The sequence below is a fragment of the Meriones unguiculatus genome, chromosome 8 (assembly GCF_030254825.1).
Source record: "Meriones unguiculatus strain TT.TT164.6M chromosome 8, Bangor_MerUng_6.1, whole genome shotgun sequence".
Lineage (NCBI taxonomy): Eukaryota > Metazoa > Chordata > Mammalia > Rodentia > Muridae > Meriones > Meriones unguiculatus.
Genome location: NC_083356.1, coordinates 90687142 through 90712046, shown reverse-complemented (window position 1 = coordinate 90712046; position 24905 = coordinate 90687142). Strand labels below are relative to the sequence as shown.

Here is a 24905-nt window from a genome sequence, read left to right as displayed (position 1 = left end):
TAAAGAGAGGTCACAAAAAAATTTGGAAGAGCATCCCAAGCCAGATACTCACCCTGTGGACACCACTTGTCTTCTGCCCATCGATTGCAATTATAATTATCCCCTGCATTTTCACAAGTAAAACACTTGAAACTGTTTGGGAACGGTGTGGCTTTAAAAAAAAATGAAGTAAGGTCACCAAAAGGTAAAATTTTCCAACATAGCACAGAATTAGCAAGTTTGTTAGATGAAGCAAAACAAACAAGACATCTTGTTTGGAATGCCTGTGTCCCGAAAGTCGGCTCTAACCATCAGGCCTGAGCTTTATTTCATTTATTCCCTTCCAGTAAGTACTATGATCTTCCTTCCATTATAAAGAAATGAAAATGGTTCCACAAGCTACTTAAAGATCCATGGTGTGATTCTATTAAAATTTAATATTTTGAAATAAGAGGGGTTGAGGGAATGAGCAAGAATGGTAACGATACTGGATATTATACAACATATACATATGCAGACATATATACATTTACATATATACATATATACATTTACATATACATGAAGGAGCTAGATGGAGACACAGAAAATGGAACAGCTGAAGAATATAAAAAAATGCAAAGTGGCCAGGCATGGTGGTGCACGCCTTTAATCTCAGGGAGGCAGAGGCAGGTGGATCTCTGTGAATTCAAGGCCAGCCTGGTCTACAAAGCAAGTCCAGGACTACACAGAGAAACCCTGTCTTGAAAACCCTGAAAAGGAAGGAAGGAAGGAAGGAAGGAAGGAAGGAAGGAAGGAAGGAAGGAAGGAAGGAAGGAAGAAAGGAAAGAAGAAAGTGAAGAGCAGCAATGACATACGCCTTGTGTAGGGCTAGGATGAAGACAGCCCTCTTTCTGGTTGTGTATCACCAGCACTGGGAAAGCATTTTTTAAAAAAGGAGGAGAAAGGAAAAGAAAAACGTATCCCATATCTCACCCTCTGGATTATTCTTTGACTACTGTCAGTGACAAAACTTTTGTGCAGCATTAATTGTGTACGACAGTGATGAATACCCAGGTCACACTCCCTTCCCAATTTCAAACTTTCTGATGAATTTTCAAAAAGTGCTCCTGGCCATTTGAAAGAATGGGTGTATCGTTTATGCAGAAATTTTCCATAGCCAGTAATCTTCTCTGAAATCAACAAAGATCACAGAGCTTCCTCTGCTACGCCATTATTAGAGTCAGTGCGTACAAGAGGCTTGTTTGCATTTGTGTTCTTAAAGGTGAAGCCTTGTGAGGCTGTAGCAAGAGGACAACCAATCCCAAAGAGGAGAGAAGCTTCCCGTCACCACACCCTCATCCCAGCAGTGGCTAGGCCTGACTCTTTCACTCTAGGAAAAACCAGCCACTCTAGAAAAGTGTGGTAAATGGAAAGGGGACGTCAAACAGATACAGGATGAGGACCACAGCCCCTACTTACGATCAAGAGGGGGCCTCACATTGTAGAAGTTGATGTTCTTGGCAAACGCCCAGTTTTCTGAGAGGATCGAGATCTGAAGGATGGTCACAGCTAGAACGTGGCAGAGGGGCGGCATCCTGACCTCCCAGGCTGGGCAGGTCAAACTGGTATGTCTGCCGTGAAAACACAGACTGGGTCAGCTCATTTGTTCTTTGTACATCAATAGGAGTTGTGTTTTGCTTCTGCTTGGAAAGCTCGATTTTCAACCTGTTGGAAAGGGTCAGTGCCACAAGTATCATTCAGACGAAAGGTAAGTACTTACTGCCTTCTGCTGGCCTGCTGACTTTCCACAGGGCACCCGGCCCTCCCCATCCAGGAACACCAGCCTCTGGCACTGGCCTGGCTCCACCAGGCTCCTCCTGTGTCTGGGGCTTAACTAGTTGATGCTGCGCTGAATCGTGTGGGTTTTTAGTTTGTCTGTTTTTCTAATCAACCTTAGTCTTTGGTTTGTTTACCTGGAGTCACTGAACCACTTATTCTTGAAATCCTCTCCCTGAGTAAACAGAGGTATTCGATCAATTCTGCAACTCCATCATATCCTGGGGCGGGGGTGGGGGAACCATAAGAGTAAAGGCAGAGGAGCCATGGGAAGTAAAATCCATAGTGAGTAAAACACAGCGAGTCTGGGCTAAAATCTCTGCTGATCCTAGAGCTCGCAGATGCCAGCAGAGAAGAGAAGGAAGCATCATGCGAGGTCCACCTGCACCCATCACACTGGGTGCAAGGACAAACAGCCAGGACGCTCCAGAAGAAACAATAAAAAATGTCATCAATGATGCTTCTGGAAACAGTGATTCTTCTGGTCCACAAACATTATTGTTTGTTTCCATAATGGACTGAAACTTGAAGGAATGACAGACGTGCACTCAGTGATGAGTAAAGGACCTGATTGATATTTGGGGCCCCCATAAGACCCACAGGTCCCCTACACTTTGAAGCCAGCCTCATGGGAATAGTTAAATGTACAGTCTCATCACTGACATGTTGTCTGACCAGGGAGAGGTAAGTATGGGCTGCAGACGACAGCATACAACTTGGAGTCCAAAGGTTCAGGTGCTGGCTATGCTGTTTATTAGCTTCTTGACCTTGGGCGAGCTCTTTAAACTCCATTAACCTCAATTTCCTCATCTGTAAAATGGCTTAATAATACCCACACTACCTACACATTTTGGATAATTGTGAGCATCAAATACAGGCTCAGATAGAATCACATAGCTTTGTGTGAATAAACACACATAATAAGAGTCCTGTGGAAATGCTAGAGCTCAGGCTCATTTTCTTCTTGCTGAATCAACCAGTCTTAGTGGCTTAGGGAAATTTTCAAAGAAATAAATGGTTTGATGTCCACATATCCATGTGTGGCTCCTCACAGTAACTTTTTTTTTGAAGTCAGGGGACTAGTGTATGGGTTCCAGAATCTCCTGTTCTTTTTGTACATAAGTAACATATAAACAAGGGCACTGAACTGAATATCAGAGAAAATGGAGTAGCAACATCCTCCCTTCCTTACAGAGGACCTTTATGAAGGCAAAACCAAGTCTCTTGGGATGTAGTCAATGAAAGGGAGAATACCAGTATGGAATTTCTAAGACTATAATAGGGCTAAACATAGACCCAGAATTATTAAATCTGTGTTTCTAGCTCATTTTAGTAACCAATATAGACATTTTAGAAGTCATGCTTCCACATTTCATTCTTCCGGTCTTTCTGAAGAAACAGCCAGGCAACTACATTATCAAACCTGTAGATATACTGAAGAGCAACTCTGTGTTTCCGATGCACACACTGAATTGGTCCTTCCCAAAGCTACAATGAATCTGTAGCCAAAGGCTTGGACCCTGCATCCCAAGAGAGACCCTTTATAATGGGGAGGTGACTTCTTTCCCCCTCAAAGCTCAGAAAGAGGGTGCTCTAACAGCAATCCACATTGTTTGTATAATACAAACAAGACTCCTAAGATCATGGATGTCAGATTCATATCACACTTAGATATTCCTTTCATCCATCGCTGAGCAGCTGTGGCCCCTTAGACAAATTGCTGAAGTGTCCCAAGCCCAAATTCCCTCTCTGTAGAGCAGTCCTAACAATAGCAGTTTTGAAGTAAGCTTTCCGTGACCTCATGTTCATTGAGTGCTTTCTATTGGGTGGTAGAGACCATTGGCTCAATGCCCGCTTTTAGATCCAGCTCTTTGTGATGCGTGGTTTAAGCTTACTAACCTCACTATATCACAGTTTTTGTGCCTGTGAGATGGGAGTAGAAATGTTTCCCTGTAGAGCTGTAGGAATAAAACTGGCTAAAGCACACATAACATTTGAACTATTTTAGTTAGTTACGTGCCTGGATTTTGGCTAATTCTAGTAAGCTTATACTGGTCCGAACAAATTCCCAGTTTAAAATTACAAATGAAAGCTCCTTGTTTTCCTAAAGTAACTTTCCTTTGAGATCAAAGCTTATTCATTCCACGTGTCATCAGTGACATCCACTATGGATCATGCACCGTGATTATTGACTCCCCAACAATACCTTTTCTCTCATAAAAACTGCATGGTGGAGGGGAGAGTCAGCCCAACGTGGCGGTGTATAATTTGGGACAATTATAAGTGCTAAAGGCAAAGCAATCAGGTGATAATCAGTAGGAGGGTGAGGGGCTGTGTCACAGATGGCAGTGTGTACACACTGCTCCCAGTAAGTGACATTTGAGCAGATGATTCTAATGAACAGAAGAAACAAGCTAAGCCAAAACAATCTATAGGAAACCAACCTAGATCCTATGGAGGGAACTTCAGAAAACAGGTCTGGGCAGATGGCTCAGCGGATAAAAGCATTGGCTACATAGACACGAGTGCCTGAGTTCTGACCCAAATAGAAAGTCAGGTACACTGCAAATGTACCAGCTATACCCCACGTGTGTGCCTGTAACCCAGGGTCATGTACGTGGAGATAGAAAGATTGACAGGGCTTGCTGACTGGCTATCTAGCTCCCAGTTTCCACTGAACAACCAAGGACGTAAGTAATGAAGTAGGTCGCTGATTCTCTTCTCTGGCTTCTGCAGGCACACACAGGCATGAGCATCTGTGCACACGCCGCTCGCACATCTGTGACCACAAACATACACACACACTAGAGAGGGTTGCAGGAGGTGTTCTTGGAACATGCAGTGTACTGGTTTTGGAGGATAGACAGGTAGTGACTGTTAGGTAATGTCTACCACATAAGCACTCACCATAGAGATCTGGCTCCAGGAAAACTAAGAAGTTGAAAAAAAAAAAAGAAAAAAGAAAGAAAAAAGAAAAAGAAACAAATAATTTGCGAGTGTAGAAACATTCCCAAATCCTAAGCCCTGTCTGTGGCTTCTGGAGTAAAGAGGACGTGAGTGATGTTAGAGGCAGAGGTGGTGGAATTCAGATCCACCAAAGGGTCTCTGAAGGGTTCCAACTACTGAGGGGAGTCTGAACGGCCCAGTCAGTAAAGGGCCTGATGAGTGTGATCTCTAGCCTCCGAGTAAAAAGCCAAGCAGGGCAGCGTGTGTCTATGATTTCTGCAGGGGGATCGCTGAGGCCAATCAGTGACATCCAGGATCAATGAAAACCGGTATTATAAGTAAGGTGGGTAGTGATCGAGCAAGATTTTCTACCTTGACTTCTGACCTTTATAAGCACAAGCAAACGTGTACACATCCATGTGCCCCCTCCCTAACACAAAAATACAAAAACAAACTCACAAAAATAGAAATGAGCAAGTCTAAGCCTAAGATTTTTGAGTTTTTTGTCTTGTTTTTTTTTTTTTTTTTTTTTTTTTTTTTTTAAGATTTCCCGTACTCCAAAGCAGGGACATTACCATTGTGCAACTCAGGAAACTGAAGCTCTGAGGCAGGAGACTGCCACTGACATAGCAGCCCCTCAAAAACTTCTATATGGTACCATTTGACTATTAACGATAAGCAAAACAGAGAGTCTGGGTTCCATAGCACTGCGTCTACACAGGCAAAACGTATTTTCATTTCCACTTCAAAGTGAAACAGCAAAGCCTTATTCCAGCAACATTCTCCAAAACCGAAAAGGTTTGCCTGTCAAGTGAGGAATAGGCTAAATAAAAGTGCCTTCTATTTCCTGAGCAGGGTTTATAATATGTTAGCCTATACTGTTTCCCGAGCAACGGTGACTGTCCCTGTCTTCTTCCGTATGCAGGCTTGTGTTACCACGACATTCTGTTTTTCACAAGCAGATGACATCAGGGTAATGAACAAGTAAATAGTTAAACACAGTTGCCGTACATAGAGAATCACTGCACAGTGGCTCTGAAGTAAAAAAAGTCTGTGGAGACATTGCTGAGCAGGCAATCACTGCAGTCTCTGGCACAGGCAAGGTTACAGGCGAGCTTGTGTTTTGTTTCACAGAGAGGTGGGATCTACAGTATGTGGTAGAGTAAACCAGGCTATTTTCTCCATCCCCATCACACAGACCAGCGCTGTTTCTTCGTGTAGGATGAGGGCTGAGCCATGAGGTTCCAAGGGTAATTCGTAAAACTGTGTGTAGATATAGTTCACCGGGTGGAGGAGCTCAGATGGTACCGAGACCCACAGAATGGTGAAAAACTGCTACTCACTGTTTCAGAATATAGCTGTAATGGTTTGGCTTCCTGTGAGGATTTGTGTTTTATTTTTTCTGATGCTAAGACAAAAGTTCCACTCTCCACCATGGGATGTATGTCTACAACCCTCACACTCAATGGAAGCTCTAAACATCTTTCTCCAAGAGAGCTTACAGCTTTCGCCCATGTTTCCCAGAGACAGGGTTGGGCAGAAAGCCCATGTGTGCGGTGCTGGTCTTCCCTGTTTTGAGTCCCTTCTTTGGAGGATACATTAACTTCCTCTAGAATTCAAACAGCTCCTGTGCCAGGAGAGCAGCAGGGAGATTTCTTTGAGGCATAATTGTAGAGATACAGGAAGCAACTATCAGGCACCCAGAGAATGGCAGGTAGCCAGATTTGTAAGTTAAAGAACCCCCTCCGGAGACTGGCCCATACCTGCCCAGAATAAAAGATCTGATTCACAGGAGGGAGTGTGGTTCAGAAGGGGACAACTTCCCAGGCCTCAGTCCTCTTAATCCTGCAGTCCCTACTTCTGCAAAGCTGGTGAGGGCCCTCAAGACGCAGGATATCACAGGCATCTTTTGAGGCAGTAAAAGGACCTATTTTTCTTAAATTTTCCTCAGATGTATGCTCGGCACACACCACACACTCAGTAAATACCTTCTGGAATAGAACCAACACCATCATCTATGACCTAGACAGAGCACCTTCCGCAGTGCGTAAAACAAAGCTATGAGCAGTAAGAAACTGGCAGGGCATCCAAAGCAGTTAAATGATGGACTCCCAACAGAGACCCAAGAGACCAAAGCTGGGCAGGGCAGTCAATACTGCATTTCTTACACAATTCCTAAACTCTGAGTCAGCAAGCACAAAAGTACCTTCAAGTGCTAATGAAATAAATGAACAGATAATTGAAGGGAAGGAGCCCTTCTAAATCCAACGTGCCCGTCAACACTCACATTCGCACCTCCCTGCAAGTACCACTTACCCGGCAGGCAGCCACCCTAATGACACTGCTAATAAGCTCGGCTTGCCTTGTAAAAAAGGACTGAAGGCAAATGGAAATTCAAAATGGGTGCTGAAATTTTGCTGGGAAAGAGTGGGGTTGATGAAAATACTCCCCTTCTGGAAAGGGGGAGATTTGCCAGAAGAGAACGTCACTATCCACAGCTACTGTGGGGTATAGGTTGCTTCTGGCTGGGAAACCAAGGTAGCGAAGAGAGACGTTTGGATCCTACTAAATTTTGGAAGAATGCCATGGGTGCACACTCTACACTCTACCTGCTTGCAGATGGGCTGAGGGCTCGTGGTGAGCCTCCCCTGGGCTTGGGAGCCAGTTTCCAGGGCTTCAGTTTCTATCATTTTTTGGTGGTTTGCTCTCTATGGGACATAATATATGTGGAGGGCTTCTGTGTCTCCACACCCCAGAAGTTCGTAATTTGAAGTCACACCCTTAGAGCAAGATTCTGCTGAGTGCTCAGTTTTAAACAATAAACAAGAAGGAGCAAATCCTCCTCGAGTTCCCAAAAGACAGTATGAGCCGCTGAAGACGGGGCTGTCAATCTTCTTTGAGGGAAATAAAAACAATGGCATGGCCATTGCTTCCAAAAGGCCCAGAATAAAATTCCAGCTCTATATTTACCAGTTATACCATCACAGGCTAAGAAATATGTCCCCATCAGCAGGAAGGAAAGAGGGCTTAGAGTTGTGCTGGTAACCTAGGTTATGGTACAAATTGAGAGTAACTATTAATATAGAAAGTGCTTTTTGTTTAACCTCAAGAATCTTAAGCACCAAATTCACCCACCTCTCCCTTCCTCCCGTTCCAATACACATCATTACCAGAAGACTAAAGATCATATCAACAGATGTAAATGTGCAAACTTATTCCATCTTAGCAGGAACAAGTGGGCCAATGTTGAGGTCTGTGAGCTAATTTCTTAAGAGGGCTCAGAAATTCTTCCTATTACAAGCAAGTGGAAAGCTGAAAACCTGTACCCACACTCTTTTCACTTCTGAGAAAATACGATACTGAGGGAGGTAGATTAATGAAGAATTCTAGTTATGCACTAAGCTCATAAATGATAACATGGCATTCCTGTAATATTCTAGATTCTCATTACAATGCTTCAAAAAAATACAAATTGAAAATTCTCATCAAACACAGGATCAAAACCTCACTTTTAGGAAGTGACACCTTACTTCATAAAGCTTATGAACATTTTGTGATGCCAAAGATGTAATTCCTGATAATTCTTGTTGCATGTAACCAAGTCAAATACTAATGTTAAAGTAATTTTATTACATAAATCAATTTAAATCTAATTGTAAGTTACTACTTGGCCAATAAGTTTGAAAGTTACATACTTCCTAATTTGAAAGTATGTTTCAATTTTTTATTTGTTTATTTATTTATTTATTCTTTTATTTCAGTTTATTCACTTTGTATCCCAGCTGTAGCCCCCTCCCTCGTCCCCTCCCAACACCACCCTTCCTCTTCTCCTATGCCCCTCCCCCAGTCCAGTGATAGAAAAGGTCTTCCTCCCCTTCCATCTGACCCTAGTTTATCAGGTCTCATCACGACTGGCTGCATTGTCTTCCTCTGTGGCCTGGCAAGGATGCTCCCCAGTTAGGGGGAGGTGATAAAGAGCCAGCCACAGAGTTCATGTCAGAGAAATCCCTGTTCTCCTTACTAGGGAACCCACTTGGACACTGAGCTGCCATGGGCTACATCTGAGCAGGGGTTCTAGGTTATCTAGGTTATATACATGAATGGTCCTTGGTTGGAGTATCAGTCTCAGAAAAGACCCATGTGCTCAGATTTTTTGGTTCTGTTGCTCTCCTTGTGGAGCTCCTGTTCCTTCCAGGTCTTTCTATCTTCCCCTTTTTTCAAAAGATTCCCTGCACTCTGCCCAAAGTTTGGATATCAGTCTCTGCATCTGCTTTGATACCTTGCTGGGTAGAGTCTTTCAAAGGTCCTCTGTGCCTCTGTGGTAGGCTCCTGTCCTGTTCCCTCTTTTCTCCCTTTTCCAATGTCTGTCCTGTTAGTCCTTCTGAGTGAGGATTGATCATCTTACCCAGGGTCCTCCTTCTTGATTAGCTTCCTCAGGTGTACAGATTTTAGTATGTTTATCCTATATTATATGTCTAATATCCACTTAAAAGTGAGTATATACCATGTGTGTCTTTCTGCTTCTGGGATACCTCACTCAGGATGATCTTCTCTAGTTCCCACCATTTGCTTACAAATTTCATGATTTCCTTGTTTTTAATTGCTGAGTAGTATTCCATTGTGTAAATGTATCACAATTTCTGTATCCATTCCTCAGTTGAGGGGCATCTGGGTTGTTTCCAGCTTCTTCTGGCTATTACAAATAAAGCTGCTACAAACATGGTTGAGCAAATGTCCTTGTTGTATACTTGAGCATCTTTTGGATATATGCCTACAGCTGGATCTTGTGGAAGCACAATTCCTTAATGTCTGAGAAAGTGCCAAATTCATTTCCAAAGTGGTTGTACAAGTTTACATTCCCACCAGCAATGGAGGAGGGTTCCCTTTTCTCCACATCCTCTCCAGCATATGTTCTCACTTGAGATTTTGATCTTAGCCATTTTGATGGGTGTAAGGTGAAATCTCAGGGTCATTTTGATTTGCATTTCCCTTATGACTAAGGATGTTGAACATTTCTTTAAGTGTTTCTCTGCTATTTGATATTCCTCTATAGAGAATTCTCTGTTTAGCTCTGTACCCCATTTTTTAATTGGAGTACTTGATTTGTTGCTGTTTAACTTCTTGAGTTCTTTATATATTCTGGATATTAGCCCTCTGTCAGATGTAGGGTTGGTGAAGATCCTTTCCCAGTCTGTAAGCTGTCGTTCTGTTCTGATGACAGTGTCCTTTGCTTTACAGAATTTAAGAAAAGGCTAAAATGTGCTTTTAAGGTTGTACCTTTTCAACTGCAGTCTTGGCAAAGACATACTTTTGTGCCCTTTCAGAAGGCTTTCATGATACTGATGGAGAAAAAATGGAAAAACCAAAGCACATGGACAAGATGTAAAAGCTTATCTGAGCCGGGGCAGTGGTATCACACACCTTCAACCCTGGCACTTGGGAGGCAGAGGCAGACAGATCTCTGCGAGTTCAAGGCCAGCCTGGTCTATAGTACAAGTTCCAGGACAGGCAGGGCTACACAGAGAAACCCTTTCTTGGAAAACAAAAATAAAAGCTTATCTGACTAATCATAACATGGAGGTTTCCTTAAAGGATCCTGATTGATTTGCCAAGTTTTGCTGACATAGATTACTGGTAGGGAGCTCCATGAGTCAGCTTTGTACAACAGACATCCACAGTGACTAGTTTAGAGATAAATTAAGTTCACTTTGGCTCACATAAAAGTTTCACCTTGTTGTCTGGTGAGGCACAGTATGGTTGGAATGCAGAGCAGAGCTCAATTGATCACCTCACATCCAGAAAGCAGAATGGAGAAAGAACAAGGAGCTAGGGTTCATGGTCTTCTTTGAGAGCATCCCCCTATGGCCTGAAAACCTTCCAATAGGTCCTACCCACCTCTTCTTTCTCTTTCTTTGCTTGTGTTGTTCTGTTTGTTTGTTCTGAGACAGTTACTCCGGATGGCTTGGAGTTCTCTATGTAGACCCAGCTGGCCTCAGACTCACTAGGATCCACCTGCCTTGGCCTCCAGAGTGCTGGGTACTAAAGGTGTACACCACCACACCCAGCTACAACTTACCTTACACCCCCTCCTAACAACAGTGACCAGGGCATCAAGACCTTTACACAGGCCATTGAAGGGCATATAAGATCCAATCTAATACAAATGTGTGGACTAAATTTGAAAATTTCCTTCACATATTGAGAACAGTTCTTAGCAGGTTGCTTCCATAAATGACTTTTTTTCCCTAAGACATGGTTTCATTGTGTATGGCTGGCCCTAGCTGTCCTGGAACTCACTCTGTAGACCAGGCTGGCCTCAAACTCGGAGATCCACCTGCCTCTTTTTCAGAATCTCATGCCAAGTCACTTACGTATTACAGCTCTTTACACAGTGAATTAAAACCTGCAATGGGTGACAGGGTAGAAAAGAGCCCAGAAGTGAAGTGTTTCTTCCTTCATTCTTTCTCTGCTGTATTGCCCTTTTCTCTATCCTTCTTAGGAACCGAGGGAGACACAGAACACATACCTCATCTCTCTGTCAGAAAAGGTAGCCTTTTCCAATGCTTAAATAATCTGCCCCGTGAGTTATCCTAGCAGAGGGTGCTGGTTGACATATCAGTCATGCCTAAGATTTGATTTGATGAGCTCCGAATGCAGCTGTCGTTTGACCATTCCTTAACAAAATCGCCAGCAGCCCAGTGTGGTGGTTCCTTTTAATCTCATCACTTGGAGACTCAGACACAGCTGAGTTTCTCCAAATTCAAGGCCAGCCTGCTAATGAGTTCCAGGCCAGCCAGGGCTACATAATGAGACTGTGCCTACATCTTTTGTTTTTTAAAGGGGGGCGGGGAGAGGGGGTGGAGGAAAGGCCAAAGGCATAATACAAAAAGGTAATTCTTCTGACATTCCTTTGCTCAGGTAGACAAATACAAGAGTTTTTCCCTTCTCTTGGAAGAGGCACACCCTTTAAACTTGAGGGGAAGACCTAACTGGTCAACAGGTTGCAGGCACACCTGTCATTGCAGTGCTGTAAGTGAGAAACTTTTCCTGCAGATCTGTGTGGATACAAACTGAACAGAAACACAGGGTGGGCAGACAACACATTGCCTATATGGTCCAAACCTGTGCTTACTTTACTGACTCATTTTCTTTAATAACCAATCAAAGCTCTCTTAATAGAAACCCAAGCTGAAATGCCTGACAGCTGGCTAAAGAGCCATTACTCTATGTTTTTTGAGTGGAGCAGAGTGCGTTACCATGAATGGGTTAAGTGAGCATTTTCAGTCATACCACGTGTAAGGTAGAACACTCTTTGCTTTGTCCCAAATGACATGAAAATGAACATAAAAGGAATGCGTTTATACACATGGCTTTATTTTAATTTTTCTGAACGTATTATAACATCATAGAATGTACCAAAGCAGAAATCATAGGTAATGAGTTCATTTGAACACATATTGGTGTCTCTCTGTGTGTGTATAGACACCCAAAAGTATGTGTGTGTATTAATGCATATGTGTATATTATGGGATGACTTGATTGACTAAGCCAGGATGTGTAAGCATACCTACAATTCTGTTTAAGAGACTAGATTACCAATTATCCTAGTTTACTTTTCTCTTGCTGTGATGAACACCATAAATATAAACAAGTTGAGGAGGAAAGGGTTTATTATGGCTACACTTACTACAGGTGACAGACAGAACACCATTGAGGGAAGCAAGGTAGGAACTCAAGTGAGGCAGGAACCCAGAGGCAGGAACTGAAGTAGAGGAACGCTGCTTACTGACTTGTTCCTCATGGCTTGTTCAGACTTTTATCTCTTACCACCCAGGACTACCTGCCCAGGCCTGGCACCAGTGGGCAAAGGCCTCCCACATCAATTTTTAATCCAGAAAATGCTCCACAAGCTAACCTGATGGTGGGATATGTTTTTGGTTTTTGTTTGTTTGTTTGTTTTTCTGTTGAGGTTCGTTCTTATTTCCCAGATGATCCTGGCTTTTGTCAAGTGACAAAAAAAAAAAAGTAACTGATGAATCAATAATGTCACACTGTTTACAGCACCCACAGTTGTCCATGAGGAGAATGGTAGGTGCCCAACTGCTACTACACACTGACCTGGGCTTTTGTTTGTTTGGTTTTCACTCTACTGGGGTTTTATGTCACTGGCCATTATTTTATGAATGCCCTACCAACTCAATTTCACTCTTAGTTCTCTACCTAAAAATATACAGTACAAGAAGGAACAAGTCTGTAGATATTGTAAAATGGGAGGGCATTTTAAAGACGCCAATAAACTGCGTGCTCTGGCAAAAGAATATTGTGCTGACTTTTGCATAGTCACAAAACTCAGAACAGATTATTCAATGAACTCTCTGGAAGCTGACAAGCTTATAAAAGTGGTTCTAAGGGGAAAAAATCTGTATCTTGCATACATAGCGAAGTTACAGTGTGTCACTTGCACTGTAAATCGTCACTGTTACTACTCGGAGCAGAAGGAAATGTACATATATAAAGATATATGTGTGCATAATTTTGCATTCCCAGAGGAAACTGAAAAATTATGTGCAGTTAAATAGCATTTTAATTGCAACATGAAAAACGATATTTAATGGCTGGTAATGTGGTTCAGAGGCCCACAGGGTGAAGTCAACTGAAGATGCTGCCTGGCATAATGGGAAAAAATTGGCCTTTGGAGGCACCAGAAATCCTGTCACCTCTATTACCTCTTACTCAATTGCTTTGAGACTCAGTTTCCCTATCAGTAAAACATAGATTTTACATATGCATTTTGCACAGTTTAGGGAATTAAACAAAAATTAAAATTAAAAATGCTGTCATCCTGGCAATTTACCAAGTCACTTAGAAAGCTAAAAGTCGAGAATTATTGCTCCACAATGGTTTATCACACTGGCCAATATTGGTACTGTTGCTCAGAAGCTGACAAGGTAAGACTCAAACTCAATACGTATGTTTTCAATTCTCAAAAATGTATGACTATCTGAGCATATGTAAAAGCAGGATTTAAAACCTCCGAAAACTAGAACATATGGCACAACAATATCCAGGTGTTCGTGGACTGAAACATTCCATCTCCCAAGGAAGTTCCTGAAGACAAGAAGTAAACAACTTAGAATAGGTTTAGAAAGTCCCTGAAATGGGTCAGATTCTCTAGGAGTGAAAAACAGTCTGCTGGAGAATTACTCATACAAGCCAAGCTGCCCTGAAGAAGCAAAGACAACCAAGCAGCCCCAAAGAGGCAGACACGGGAGGGTTAGGCCATCTGAGCTACCAGGAAAGGACACTCTCCACTTGATGTGCTGCCTGCAGGCTGTGTAGTGTGCCCCAGATCCCAGTTTTTTTGAGCTGTCACTCATGCTGCGGCAGGTTTTAGTGATGTGGCTGTCTACATCATTTCTATTCCTATAAGTAATCCCTCACCCATATTCTTGTATGTTAAGCTCAGTAGAATGCGCTGGTTCACCAAGTAGACTTGCATGTTGCATCTCCTTGGGGAATGTCTTCTCACCCAACAAGCATGTAGGGGATCTTATAGCATTTGCCTTAAGATGTCATAAACTTGGTGCTGTCACATATCATTATTTTCAATGCACCATACTCCCCACCCTGCTTGGAAGGTCCGGTTCAAATATTTCTCATTCACAAAACCTTCATCTCTGTCCTAGTTCACAGGATGGCTTTCAGCTAAGAAAATATTGAAGCTTGTTTGTAATATACAACGCTGACCTTCTTGGGGACTAACGAGATGGTTTAGTGGGTAAATTGCTTGGCAATCATGAAGACCCAAGTTCGGATCCTCAGCTCTGGGATAAAAGCCGAGTGCAGTGGTGTGCATCAGTAACCATGGCACTTGGAGAAGCATCAGAGATAGAACTGTTGGAGCTTACTAGACTACCAGCCTACCCAAATCAGTGGGTCCTCAGTTCAGTGAGAGACCTTGTCTCAAAAACCACGATGGAGGTGAAAGGGTTAGGCTAACTTTGTAACCTATATGTCTTCTAAAGCCTATAGTTTTGAGTTTTAGGTCCAGGTTAAGCTAAAGCCTCTTAGTACCTTTCCAGAGAGTGAAGGAATGTGACCCTATCTGTGAGGACATATATAAAAAAAGGGCAAGCAAGCAATGACCTTCACTCAGCAAAAGAAGGACCAGACCCTTGTCCTTGAGATAGCGTTTCTTAGCAACGAACCTATACTTCTTCTGATTAGCTTTTGACCTCCAGCCAAAAGTCTGTAGCCCCTAATCTTCAAGAATGAGCTAACCACCCCCACCTTAAATTGCAGCTGCATCCACACTTGGCAGGACTGGCCAAGCTTGAGCACCTAAGACTAACCAATTATCTTACTTTATAACTTCCTCATCCAATCCTAAATTGCCAAAACTGCAACTTCAAATTTCCCGCAATTTTTCTTTTAAAAACCTAAAGGCCTTTGTCTCCTGGTGCCACTCTTTGCTGACCGGCAGGGGTGACCCCGTTGTACAATGGTTAATAAACCTCTTGCTTTTGCAACGAGTCTTGGTCTGGGGGAGTTTCTGGGAAGGGCGCGATCTTGAACTCCTGAGCTGTGAGACCCCAGGTCTTACAGAGGGTGGCAGAGGAAGACATTGGACCATGTGTATACACAGCACACAAAACAAACAAACAAAAGCAAAAACTGGGCAGGGCAAGCTCCAATCCTTGCTTCAAAATCGGCTTAAAGTCTCTCAGAGATTTACAGACATTACAGGCAAGGCACTGCCAACTTAAATTATTTTATTTTTCCTTTTCTACAGAATTTTCATTTCTATTGTGATTATTTATCTAAGCAAACAATCTTTCACTTAATCAGTGTCCCATATGGAGACTAGGAGAACTCAAGTTTGAGCAAGACTTACCCAATAGCGCCTGCCACATTTGTATAAGGTCCAGTGCATGCATTCCTTTAAATACACTGTAGCAACGTGATCCTTCCCAGCTGGCTTAGTCTGGTTAGAGGAAATGACTTCACTTACTCTTTCCTTGGCCCTCAAGACCCACCACCCTGCCTCTCTCTTCACCCACATCTATGCTGGGAAGGCGAGCATGCACCACACACAGTTCCCTTCCCGGTGGCTCAGGTTTGATTTGGCCAACAAGATAGCAAGGTGGTTGGAAAGTCAGGTCGGGGATCTATTCCTGTGATGACGTCCCTGACAGATGCCACTGTGTCCAGTAGTGCCTATCAGATCTAACATGTCATAGATGCCAGTAACCACTATCCCCTTTAGGCCTGAGTTATGGTGGAAATTATTCTTCTCTGCTACTAACTTTAGATCTGGTAACTCTGCCGAGAGCTTCCTGGGCCCTAGTGAATCACACCTTTTTAACTTCCTGAAATAACACCAGCTGCTTATATCATCTGGTTCCTGCCAGAACTCCAACTGATTCTTGAATTCAGACTCTGAACATCAGGAGAAGACCCACTCTGGATGTCACTGCTCTTTGCTGTGGCCAAAGGACCACAGGAAAGCTGTAGTGGGTGAGTCTCATTACCAGCAAAGGGAGCACCTCATTACAAACCCTCGAGCAACAACTGGCTAATGCCACACATCAATCTGTAAGAAAATGAAAGGGCCACTGAGTTCTGTATCGGAAGATAAATGTAGCCAAATATTTTGTAACCTGTATCAGATATCACAACCTCAACAAAATCTAGTGATTCCTAATCCTACGACCACCAAGCATATCTTGAAAAAGCAGAGAATGGTGAACAACATCAGACAGAAGTTAGAAAAATGAACACAGACTACTATTACTATAGTAGTGAAGCTCAGAAAGCCCACACACATTCAGAGATGCTCCTTCCCATTGCACTATACAAATACAGATATGTATATGTGCATGTCTGCAGGAATGTAACCCATCCATGGGCAACTGAGACCTCTATTAATTGAACTGTGGTCTGTCCTAAGACATTCTATTTCAGAAAAAGAACATTGGATTTTCACTTGACATTGGATTTCTCTCTGAAGAACCTTCTCCCAAAGTATCTGTTAATGTTTTGATCTTAAATATCCACCAAAGGCTCATGAGATGAAGTTCCCCCAATATAATCATGTTCTGTGGTTGGACTTTGAAGAAGTTACACTGATGAACTCACACCTCGATGGACAGTTAGGAGGTTTTGGAAGTTGAGGGAGAGAGACCTACTTGGAGAGAGAGCATCCTTGAGAGCTTACCTTGGGGGTCATTTCTTGTTTTGTTCTTTATTGTTGCTTTTTTTGTTTTGTTTTGTTTTATGTTTGTCTGTTTGTTTGGCTATTATGAGGTAGGCAATTGGGCTGGAGCCTCTGAAACCAACAAACACAACTAACCCTTTCTCCTTAGGTATGTGCCACCACTAGAAGCTGAGAAACATGCTTTCTCACTCTTCTGGTAGCCTCTCACCTTCCACATGTCAAGCCTTTTTCCCCCCCAGGACAATGTTCTCAGGAGACTCATTTGCCCAAGTGAAGGGAACTGCTTCACTTCATCTTCCCTGTGTACTTGAACTTACCTTTCTTAATCACGAATTTTTTTTCTTCCTCTCTTTCTCCTCTTCCTCCTCCTCTATTTACTGCTTCTCTCACTCAAGAACATCTAATAAAAAAAAAAGTTTATCCTAAAATACACATTGAGATCTCATTCCATATTTATATCAATTTCCAGACCATAAAATTCCTTATTGGCAGACAGAGTGCTCTTTGCTTATGCCTAAAAGAGTCCCCTCTCCTCTGGGCTTATAACAAAGCACACCTTGAAGGTACACTTAAAACAGTGGCATGCAACAAAAACCAAAAGGGGGGATCTTCTTATTCCTTTCATGTGAATAGAATGTGAATGGACACATTTTCCTCACTCAAAGTACCTAAAGGATAGCATTGGTTGTGGGATTTAGCATAGGAGGCATTCAGAAGGAAGGAAGACTGGGATCATAACAGTATTTAATGTGGTGTTCTAGACGCGGAGCCCATGAAATCCATGCTGGGCTCAAAGCCACCAGTGGAAAACACTTACGTGTGCACTCACAGTTCTTGGCAAGTGTCTTTCATAATGGGTACAGTCTCTCTGGCACAGAGCACAGACCCTGTGCTTCCAAGCTAACCTCCACCCTCCTCTGAAGTCACAGGGCTGCCCCAGTGTAGGACAAACAGACAAGGACTATAATTAATAGTGCCCTTTCAATCACCTTGCAAAGCTCATTCCCTTGACTCTAAAGTAGAATAGTTTCCATTTACTCTTCAGCATTTGGGCTTGGGCATCAAGAGATTGTCTCAACCCAAGGGCCTTAAAGCTTCAAATTAGCACCTTCACTATACAATATGATTCATGCTCAGAGAACTTTCCCATCTGAGACTAATTAACTCACCACACATGGCTTCGAGGTAAGCACAATGTGGTCATCGCTGAGGTGTGAGGAGGAATTGGAGCTGGGGCGGTCACAGCTTGTGCTAAAGTTATTAAGGGTACTGGAAGGGGAATTATGTCATCAAACAGGAATCTGGCTCAGCTCCTCCGCCCACTCTAGAACCTAGACCTACTTACCACATTTTGCCCATTTATTCCTTATTGATCTTTGTTGACGGTACAGGCAGAGAGTCCAGCAGATAGGAGGATTTCAATGAAAGAGCATGCTCAACTCCTCCAGCGCCATTTCTACGCTAACTCAGCATCAGAAGTCACTATCCCGGATCTACTCCAGGACGATGTCTAACTGGATGCTGGATTTAGTCCCGTCTTTGGGAAACAAGCCTAAGAATGACACATCTTCCCCCAGCTTCCCAGGAAGCACACGGTAAGGCTCTCAGAGCCACAGGAGCCTTGGGCTCAGGGTCAGCAGGTGCTGAGATGGCAAACCGCTCAAAGCGGCAAGACAGTGGCAGAGCTTTCTCGGCACACTTGACTGGGGCCTTGCTCTGCAGCACACTCGGGTCTCTCCTTCCCCTACAGAGCGGCATATAGTAAATATGTCAACTCGCTCTGCTGTCAGCCTTTCTGATTCTGCTGGAGAACCAGGGTAGAGCAGTGTCCAGGGAGAAGCAAGCGTCAACCTCCCAGCTCGCGTCTTTTTTCTCTTGTTGATTCCTCATCATCCTCTACCTGCCCCAAGCTCTGAGCCTTTCTGTTGTCACTGTGTACTTGCCTGTTGCTGCAGAGTGGAGAAACTTTTCCCACTCGTGATTCTCTTTTGCCTGAGAATTTTTTTTACGTGTCCTACGTGGACACGTAAAATAGGCATACAGAATGACACTGATTCACAACAAGTCAAAACAAATTTTATTTTAGAGCAACTCTTAGGCAAACATAGTATTTTACTATTTAAGATGGGAGTGCTTTGTATAGTAATGAGATGGATAAACTTGTTTAATTTTACACGAAGAATTAAATTTTGGGCTGGTGAGTTAGTCTAGTGGCTAAAGGTGCCTGCTGCCAAGACTGACGGCATGTCTAGGACATACATGGTGGAAGAAAGGGTTGTTTCTTGACCTTTACGTATGTGTCATGCTGTGTGAGTGCCTCCTCACACAAAATAAGTATTGAAATAAGTTTTTAAAGGATTAAATTTTGGTAGAATATTTTATTCTGCAGGATACAGAGGATTCTCCACACTTCTGAGAGTTGGCTGGTATTGATTTGCAGCAGTCAATGCTGAAGTGCCACTTTGCATTAATGTACTACACAAAATACAGAAGTAATGTTTATGGCCACGTTAGAAACTGTTGGAAATTCTGTCCTCATCCCAAGCCAAAATGCATTTCACAACATTTTTATGAAGCTCACGTCAGCAACACAATCTGCAAGTTAAAAAAAAATATTCTAATGCAAGAGAACCCAAAACGTACTGAGAAATAATGGAAGGAAAATATTAAAATTTGTTGTCTACCTAATTAAAGCATGTTTTTATAAGAGTCTAAAACTTTCTGTTGATGGGAAAATTAAAAAAGAAAAACTCTGTGATTCACAACCTAACGTAGTCTCAATGTGAGCTGGTTTTCCAGACAGGCAGTAGTCACCGATGTCACATAGGGTGCAGGCAAGCACAGGGCAAAGCACACACGCTGTATGTTCAGAACCAAGGTTGCCTGATGTACCACAGAGCAGTGGTGCAGAAACACCATGGATGAATTGTGCTTTTGATTTTGAATTGATCTGAGGTTCTTGTACATTCAACATTTGTCTCTCACTCTTGCCAAACTTTTCAGGACCACACATACTATCACGACACACAGTTTAGGAAGCTGTTCTGTATACTTTGCCTTTACTGGTCCTTTCCTTTGGGAGCACAACCTCACACAGGTCAGCTCCCATCCCTACATCGTCAGTTTCTAAATTACCAGCCTAAGGAACGTGCTTTGTAAGTCATATTTTTTGACACCTTTATATAGCTTGGATTGAGTAAAGGCTTACCGCTCCATTTAAATAGTAGCTCTAATAATCATTAAAATGCTCTAACATTTCAAGAATTTAATTAGCACAATACTATGAGTAGACAAACAATTAGGACAGACTAGAAAGTACAGAAAAAAAAACTAAAATATACTGGCAAAGTAAGACAGATTTTTAGAAGTTACGTTAGGACAGCAGAATAGGAGGAAAAACTAAAGTTGGATCCCTGTGTTCTACACAAAACCCAAAGCTACTAAAGTCCAGAAGGAAATGTAAACACAAAGTGACATCAGATGTTATTGAGGAAATCTTAGCCTAATAATATCATGAGGACTATGTTCTTCAAGCAGTCCTTATATGTTATTAACATATACTGATGTACTTAATGAAGAAAATAATATGATGTCTGTAATTTATGTATTAATATCCTCAATATGAGCTAGATAAGATTGGGCAATAATTCAAATCATTAAAACTGGATGGTGGGTATCTAGGATTTGTTATACTTACTCTAATTCATGAATGCTTAAAATTTTTTCATGATAATTTTTAAGCAGGAAGAAAATAAGAAAGATGTGCTTGGAATGGGAAAAAGGCCCTTCCAACCATGGTATAAAACACAGAAAATGGAAAATTAAAGTTTCAGTAATTCAACCACGCTTAAAAAAAAGTTCCAGTTGAATGGAGGTGATGCATGCCTTGGATCCCAGCACTCAGGAGGCAGAGGCAGGTGGATCTCTGAATTCCAGGTCAGTCTGGTCCAGAGAGCAAGTTCCAGGACAGCTAATGCCACACAGAGAAACCCTGTCTCAAAAAATTAAAAAAAAAAAGTCCTATATGGAAAAGGTATATACCATAAGCAAAGTCAAGAAACAAGTAGCAATCTGGGGAAAATATTTTCAACTTAAATCACAGATAAAACAAACAAAAACTCAGATAATTTTGCTGGTATGGAAATAGCTACTAGAAATCCATAAGAAAACCTATGAATGATGAATACAAAAACTGTCAAAAGACATAAATATTTTATACACCATAAATAAAACAGTCCTTAAACATCATAAGAAAAGTTGACTGTGTTTCCAAATAGGAGAAATTCAAATTTAAAATATATTTGGAGTTTTCTAGATTTTTGGTCAATCTGACAGGTTTCCATGCTTGCTAATTCTCTCTTCTGAGGAACCCACAAAGGTTAGGCCTTAACATCTGCTGCTAATGGGATAGTAGCTGTTAAAGACCGATTCCCAACAGTATTCAAATCTCAGATGCACTGAGCCTTGATCCCAAATTCTAGTTCTGGAAATGTCTTCCTCCATCCACGTACAGTGATATCCCCCCATGATGCTCATTTCATCACTTGTCTGTGACAACAAATGATTAAAAATAACCCCCTGTCCATTAAAATAAGTGTGTAAACACACACACACGTACATCATGTCATCTCTTGGATTTTAGAATCAATGGGATAAAAAATATCACATGTACCTACTTACATATCCATAAATACAGGCAATAAGAATATGTGGAAAATTAACAGAAGTAAAGGCTTGTATCTAGAGTAGCTGGGAAAAAGAAATAAACAATGAGAAGGCAAAAGTAATAAGAGCCGTCTCAAAGGGTACCTTCCCTTATTGGTTTGATTTTTTCCATCCATGAATACATATGGCTTATTCAAAATACAGATAGGATGAATAACGTGATTGGCCTGCCAGATCCTTGTTACCAACCTATTATACAATTAAAACCTGACAGTTCTCCATAGTGACTTGATGGGTTAGGGGATGGGAGGGCAGGATCTGAGCTCCATTCCAGTATCCATATCAAACTGCCAGGCCTGGTGGTGTAGGCTTACAATTCCAGTGCAGAGGAGGCAGAGGCAAGAGGATTCCTGTAGCGCACTAGCCAGGCAGCCTAGCCTCCTCACTGAGATTCAGACCAATGAGGTGAATGGCCTTCCTTGTCTTCTGGCCTCCATATAGCCTTGCATCTGTATACATACATGCATTTGAAAAAAAAAAAAAAATCCGAACAGCGGATGATGTAAAATAGCATTTTTGTTTAGTTTTTAGAGTACATCAGTTGGTGGTGGGGGCAGGGGAAACCAGCAATTTAGCATCCTCATTACATTCTGCAAGTCAGATGGAAGTGTTCCCTGACAGCTCAGTGAGAGCCATTCACAGCTGTGTGAAATAAGAACATTTGGTATGTACGTGAGGACGAGGAGCTGCTAGGAAGTACCACCTTCTTTCAGAACAAGAGGATGACACCGTGCCAGCTCCCTGATGCTCACCGCCAGCATCAGCTCCCTCTGCGCTACAGACCCACAGGCGCAGATGTTTTCATTTCCGACATCCATTGCTGTCTAGTTCCCACTCCAAACCCACTTGATGTTTAGAAGGACTCATCAAAAGTGTCATAAAAGACAGTCATTACACACGGTAAGACTGAAAGGGGAACTACCATGAAAAGAATCTGACCCACACAAGATAATTAATTGATCACATTATCACATTATAGGGACAAATGCATAACAATTGGCCCATATTGTTTCAATATCCCTAAAAGTGCAGGGAGCGGAGGTAGCCCCAAGTGAATGTACAGAGTAGATGAAGTCCTCAGTTGAACGTGGATCACTGACAAGGACCAGTACCCCAGACCTGTGGGAACTGGCAACGCCTTCCAACTCTAAGTGTTCAATTGGCCGGTGAATGCAAGAACCAGCTAGTGCAGAATCAGAAGCACTGAGAAGCAACAGAGGTAATGGGAACAGATGTAGCTTGTTAACAGAGACCTCCTGCCAAGGCCAGCTACCCCGCCCTTCTCCTGGCATACACGACAAATCCCTCAAGTTCTGGGTTGTGGGAGTTGCTGCCATCAGAGTGGGCACAGCCCACCTGATGCCAGCTTTCTTGTACATATGTCTGTCCTTTCTGCATTCCTCCATCACTTCAGTCAGGTTTTCAGGACTAAGCCATGCTGGTCAGGGCATAAAAGAGTGATTTATTCTGGGCTCTTTGAAATATTAGAAATAGCTCAGTATCTCCTCCGACTATATTTGAGGTTCTCAGGTCCACTTTTGCAGGCAAAAGAAAGAGACCTGAAATCCCTCACCTGGACCCTCAGCCAAAAGACTCTGAGTCCAAAACTCACCCCCAAGGAGAAGATGCAATGTTCCTTTGGACACATATGGAGGGGTGAAAAGACCTTTTTTGAGCTGAGTGCACAAGTAGGTAGGTTTCCATGACCTCCGCAGTTTCTCAGCCTGAGCACATAACATTGGTCAAGTTTCTGCACCTCGGTTTCCTCCTTGTAAAAGTGACGAAATAATAAAAAATAGTGATATTGAGTAAGTGAGTATCTAAGGGAGGGAAGGAAAGAGGGAGGGAGGGAGTGGAGGAGGGAGGGAGTTAACTTTACCCCAAGCACTTAGAATCATGTCTAGAAGACAGGAAGAATTAAGTAAATGTTAGTTCCTCATAGGCAGCATCTTGGAAGTGACTATGTGTAAGACTGTCTGGAGCCAGTCATCCAAGATTACCTCTCAAAAAGTTTGGGAATGCATCCTCTGTCACCATTTTCCTTAGGCTAATTAGCTGTGGTACAAAATGGAAATTACTGAATTTCATAACTTTAATGTTATCAGTGTTGAGTGATTTACACAATCCTTCAGCTAGGAGGTCCCAGGACTGCATTCCTTTCTTTGACAAGTCTGTAGGTCTTCCTGCAAATGAGGCATCTGCTCATCACCTCTTGCCTGAGTACTGACTTTGGGCTGGGGCTAGGTGGAAAAGGTCCATTCCTTTCCCTCCCTCCATGAAAAGGCTTGGAGTAAGGAGAGAAGAAGGTAAGGCACACAGAAGGTCAATCCAACCTGCCCACGGTGGGTGGCACAAGGAGGCTTAGAGGAGTCACAGGTAGGATCTGCTCGTGGATCCACAGTGGGTGGATAGTTCCGGGTACCAGCCAGGCTCCACAACTAGCTTCTCTTCTCTACCATACATGGAGTCTAAAACTTGTGGCCCAGATGGAAATGGGAGAAAGCAGTGACGACAGGCAGTCATTTCAGTGAGCCTATCACCCTCCTCCTGAGGCTCTGCTTCACACTCTAGCAACAGGAACTGGGATGCTGTCCCCAGTAAGACACAACCACAGGGCAAGACACTTTCCTATGGAGGAAAGTGTCACAGATGCCGGTGCCGCAGTGAGAAAGGAACAGGGACAGTTTCAAAGCTCCACCTCTGCCTGCTGTTTCCTCCTTTGAGATGGACGTTGTAGTTCATTTCGTGGAACAATCTAATTTGTGCCCGTAGGTGCTCTACACGGATTTATTCAGATCTTAAAACAATATTTAGCGGACAGCTACTATGTGCCAGGCGCCACTGTATTCACAGCTGTGGCACCTTCACCTAAAACAAAGTGCCTACCCTCCCCAAATCTTACTTTGCAGTATTTTGTTAATGATTTCCTTAACTTGCCTCACGCAGGGTAGCTTCCTACTTAAGCTAGCATTCATTGACAGTTTGTAAGGGTCAGGCACCCAACACACTCAGTTTGTGGAATTCTCACAGCACAGTGAGGTGGGAAACCGTTATTATCTCTACTTCACAGATGAGGAGTCTGAAGTTCAAAGACAGGAAATGCAACTTGCCCAGGGTGATGAAGCTAGTGAGTCAAGGGGAGAAATCCAGCTCAGGTCCAGTTCCCTCCATTTTAATTCACCCATGATGCTACTTTCAAAACCCTTTGCTTTAGTTTGCT

At 42.7% G+C, this 24905-nt stretch overlaps 1 protein-coding gene across 10 annotated transcripts in view; it reads right to left on the bottom strand.

Moving 5' to 3' along the window:
* Positions 1–24905, bottom strand: part of Lypd6b (LY6/PLAUR domain containing 6B) — a 161150-nt gene that overhangs the window by 9850 nt on the left and 126395 nt on the right. For 4 of the 10 annotated variants that reach the window (XM_060390135.1, XM_060390136.1, XM_060390139.1 and 1 more), the window contains 3 exons: positions 17278–17360; positions 1441–1592; positions 53–151 (listed from right to left, as the gene is read on the bottom strand). In XM_060390135.1, coding sequence (XP_060246118.1) covers positions 53–151; positions 1441–1555 — 214 coding nt within the window. In that variant the 5' untranslated portion in view covers positions 1556–1592; positions 17278–17360. Of the gene's footprint in view, positions 1–52; positions 152–1440; positions 1687–4704; positions 4729–17277; positions 17361–24905 lie in introns of all 10 variants that reach the window. The other 6 variants (XM_060390141.1, XM_060390142.1, XM_060390143.1 and 3 more) reach the window with 3 other exon arrangements.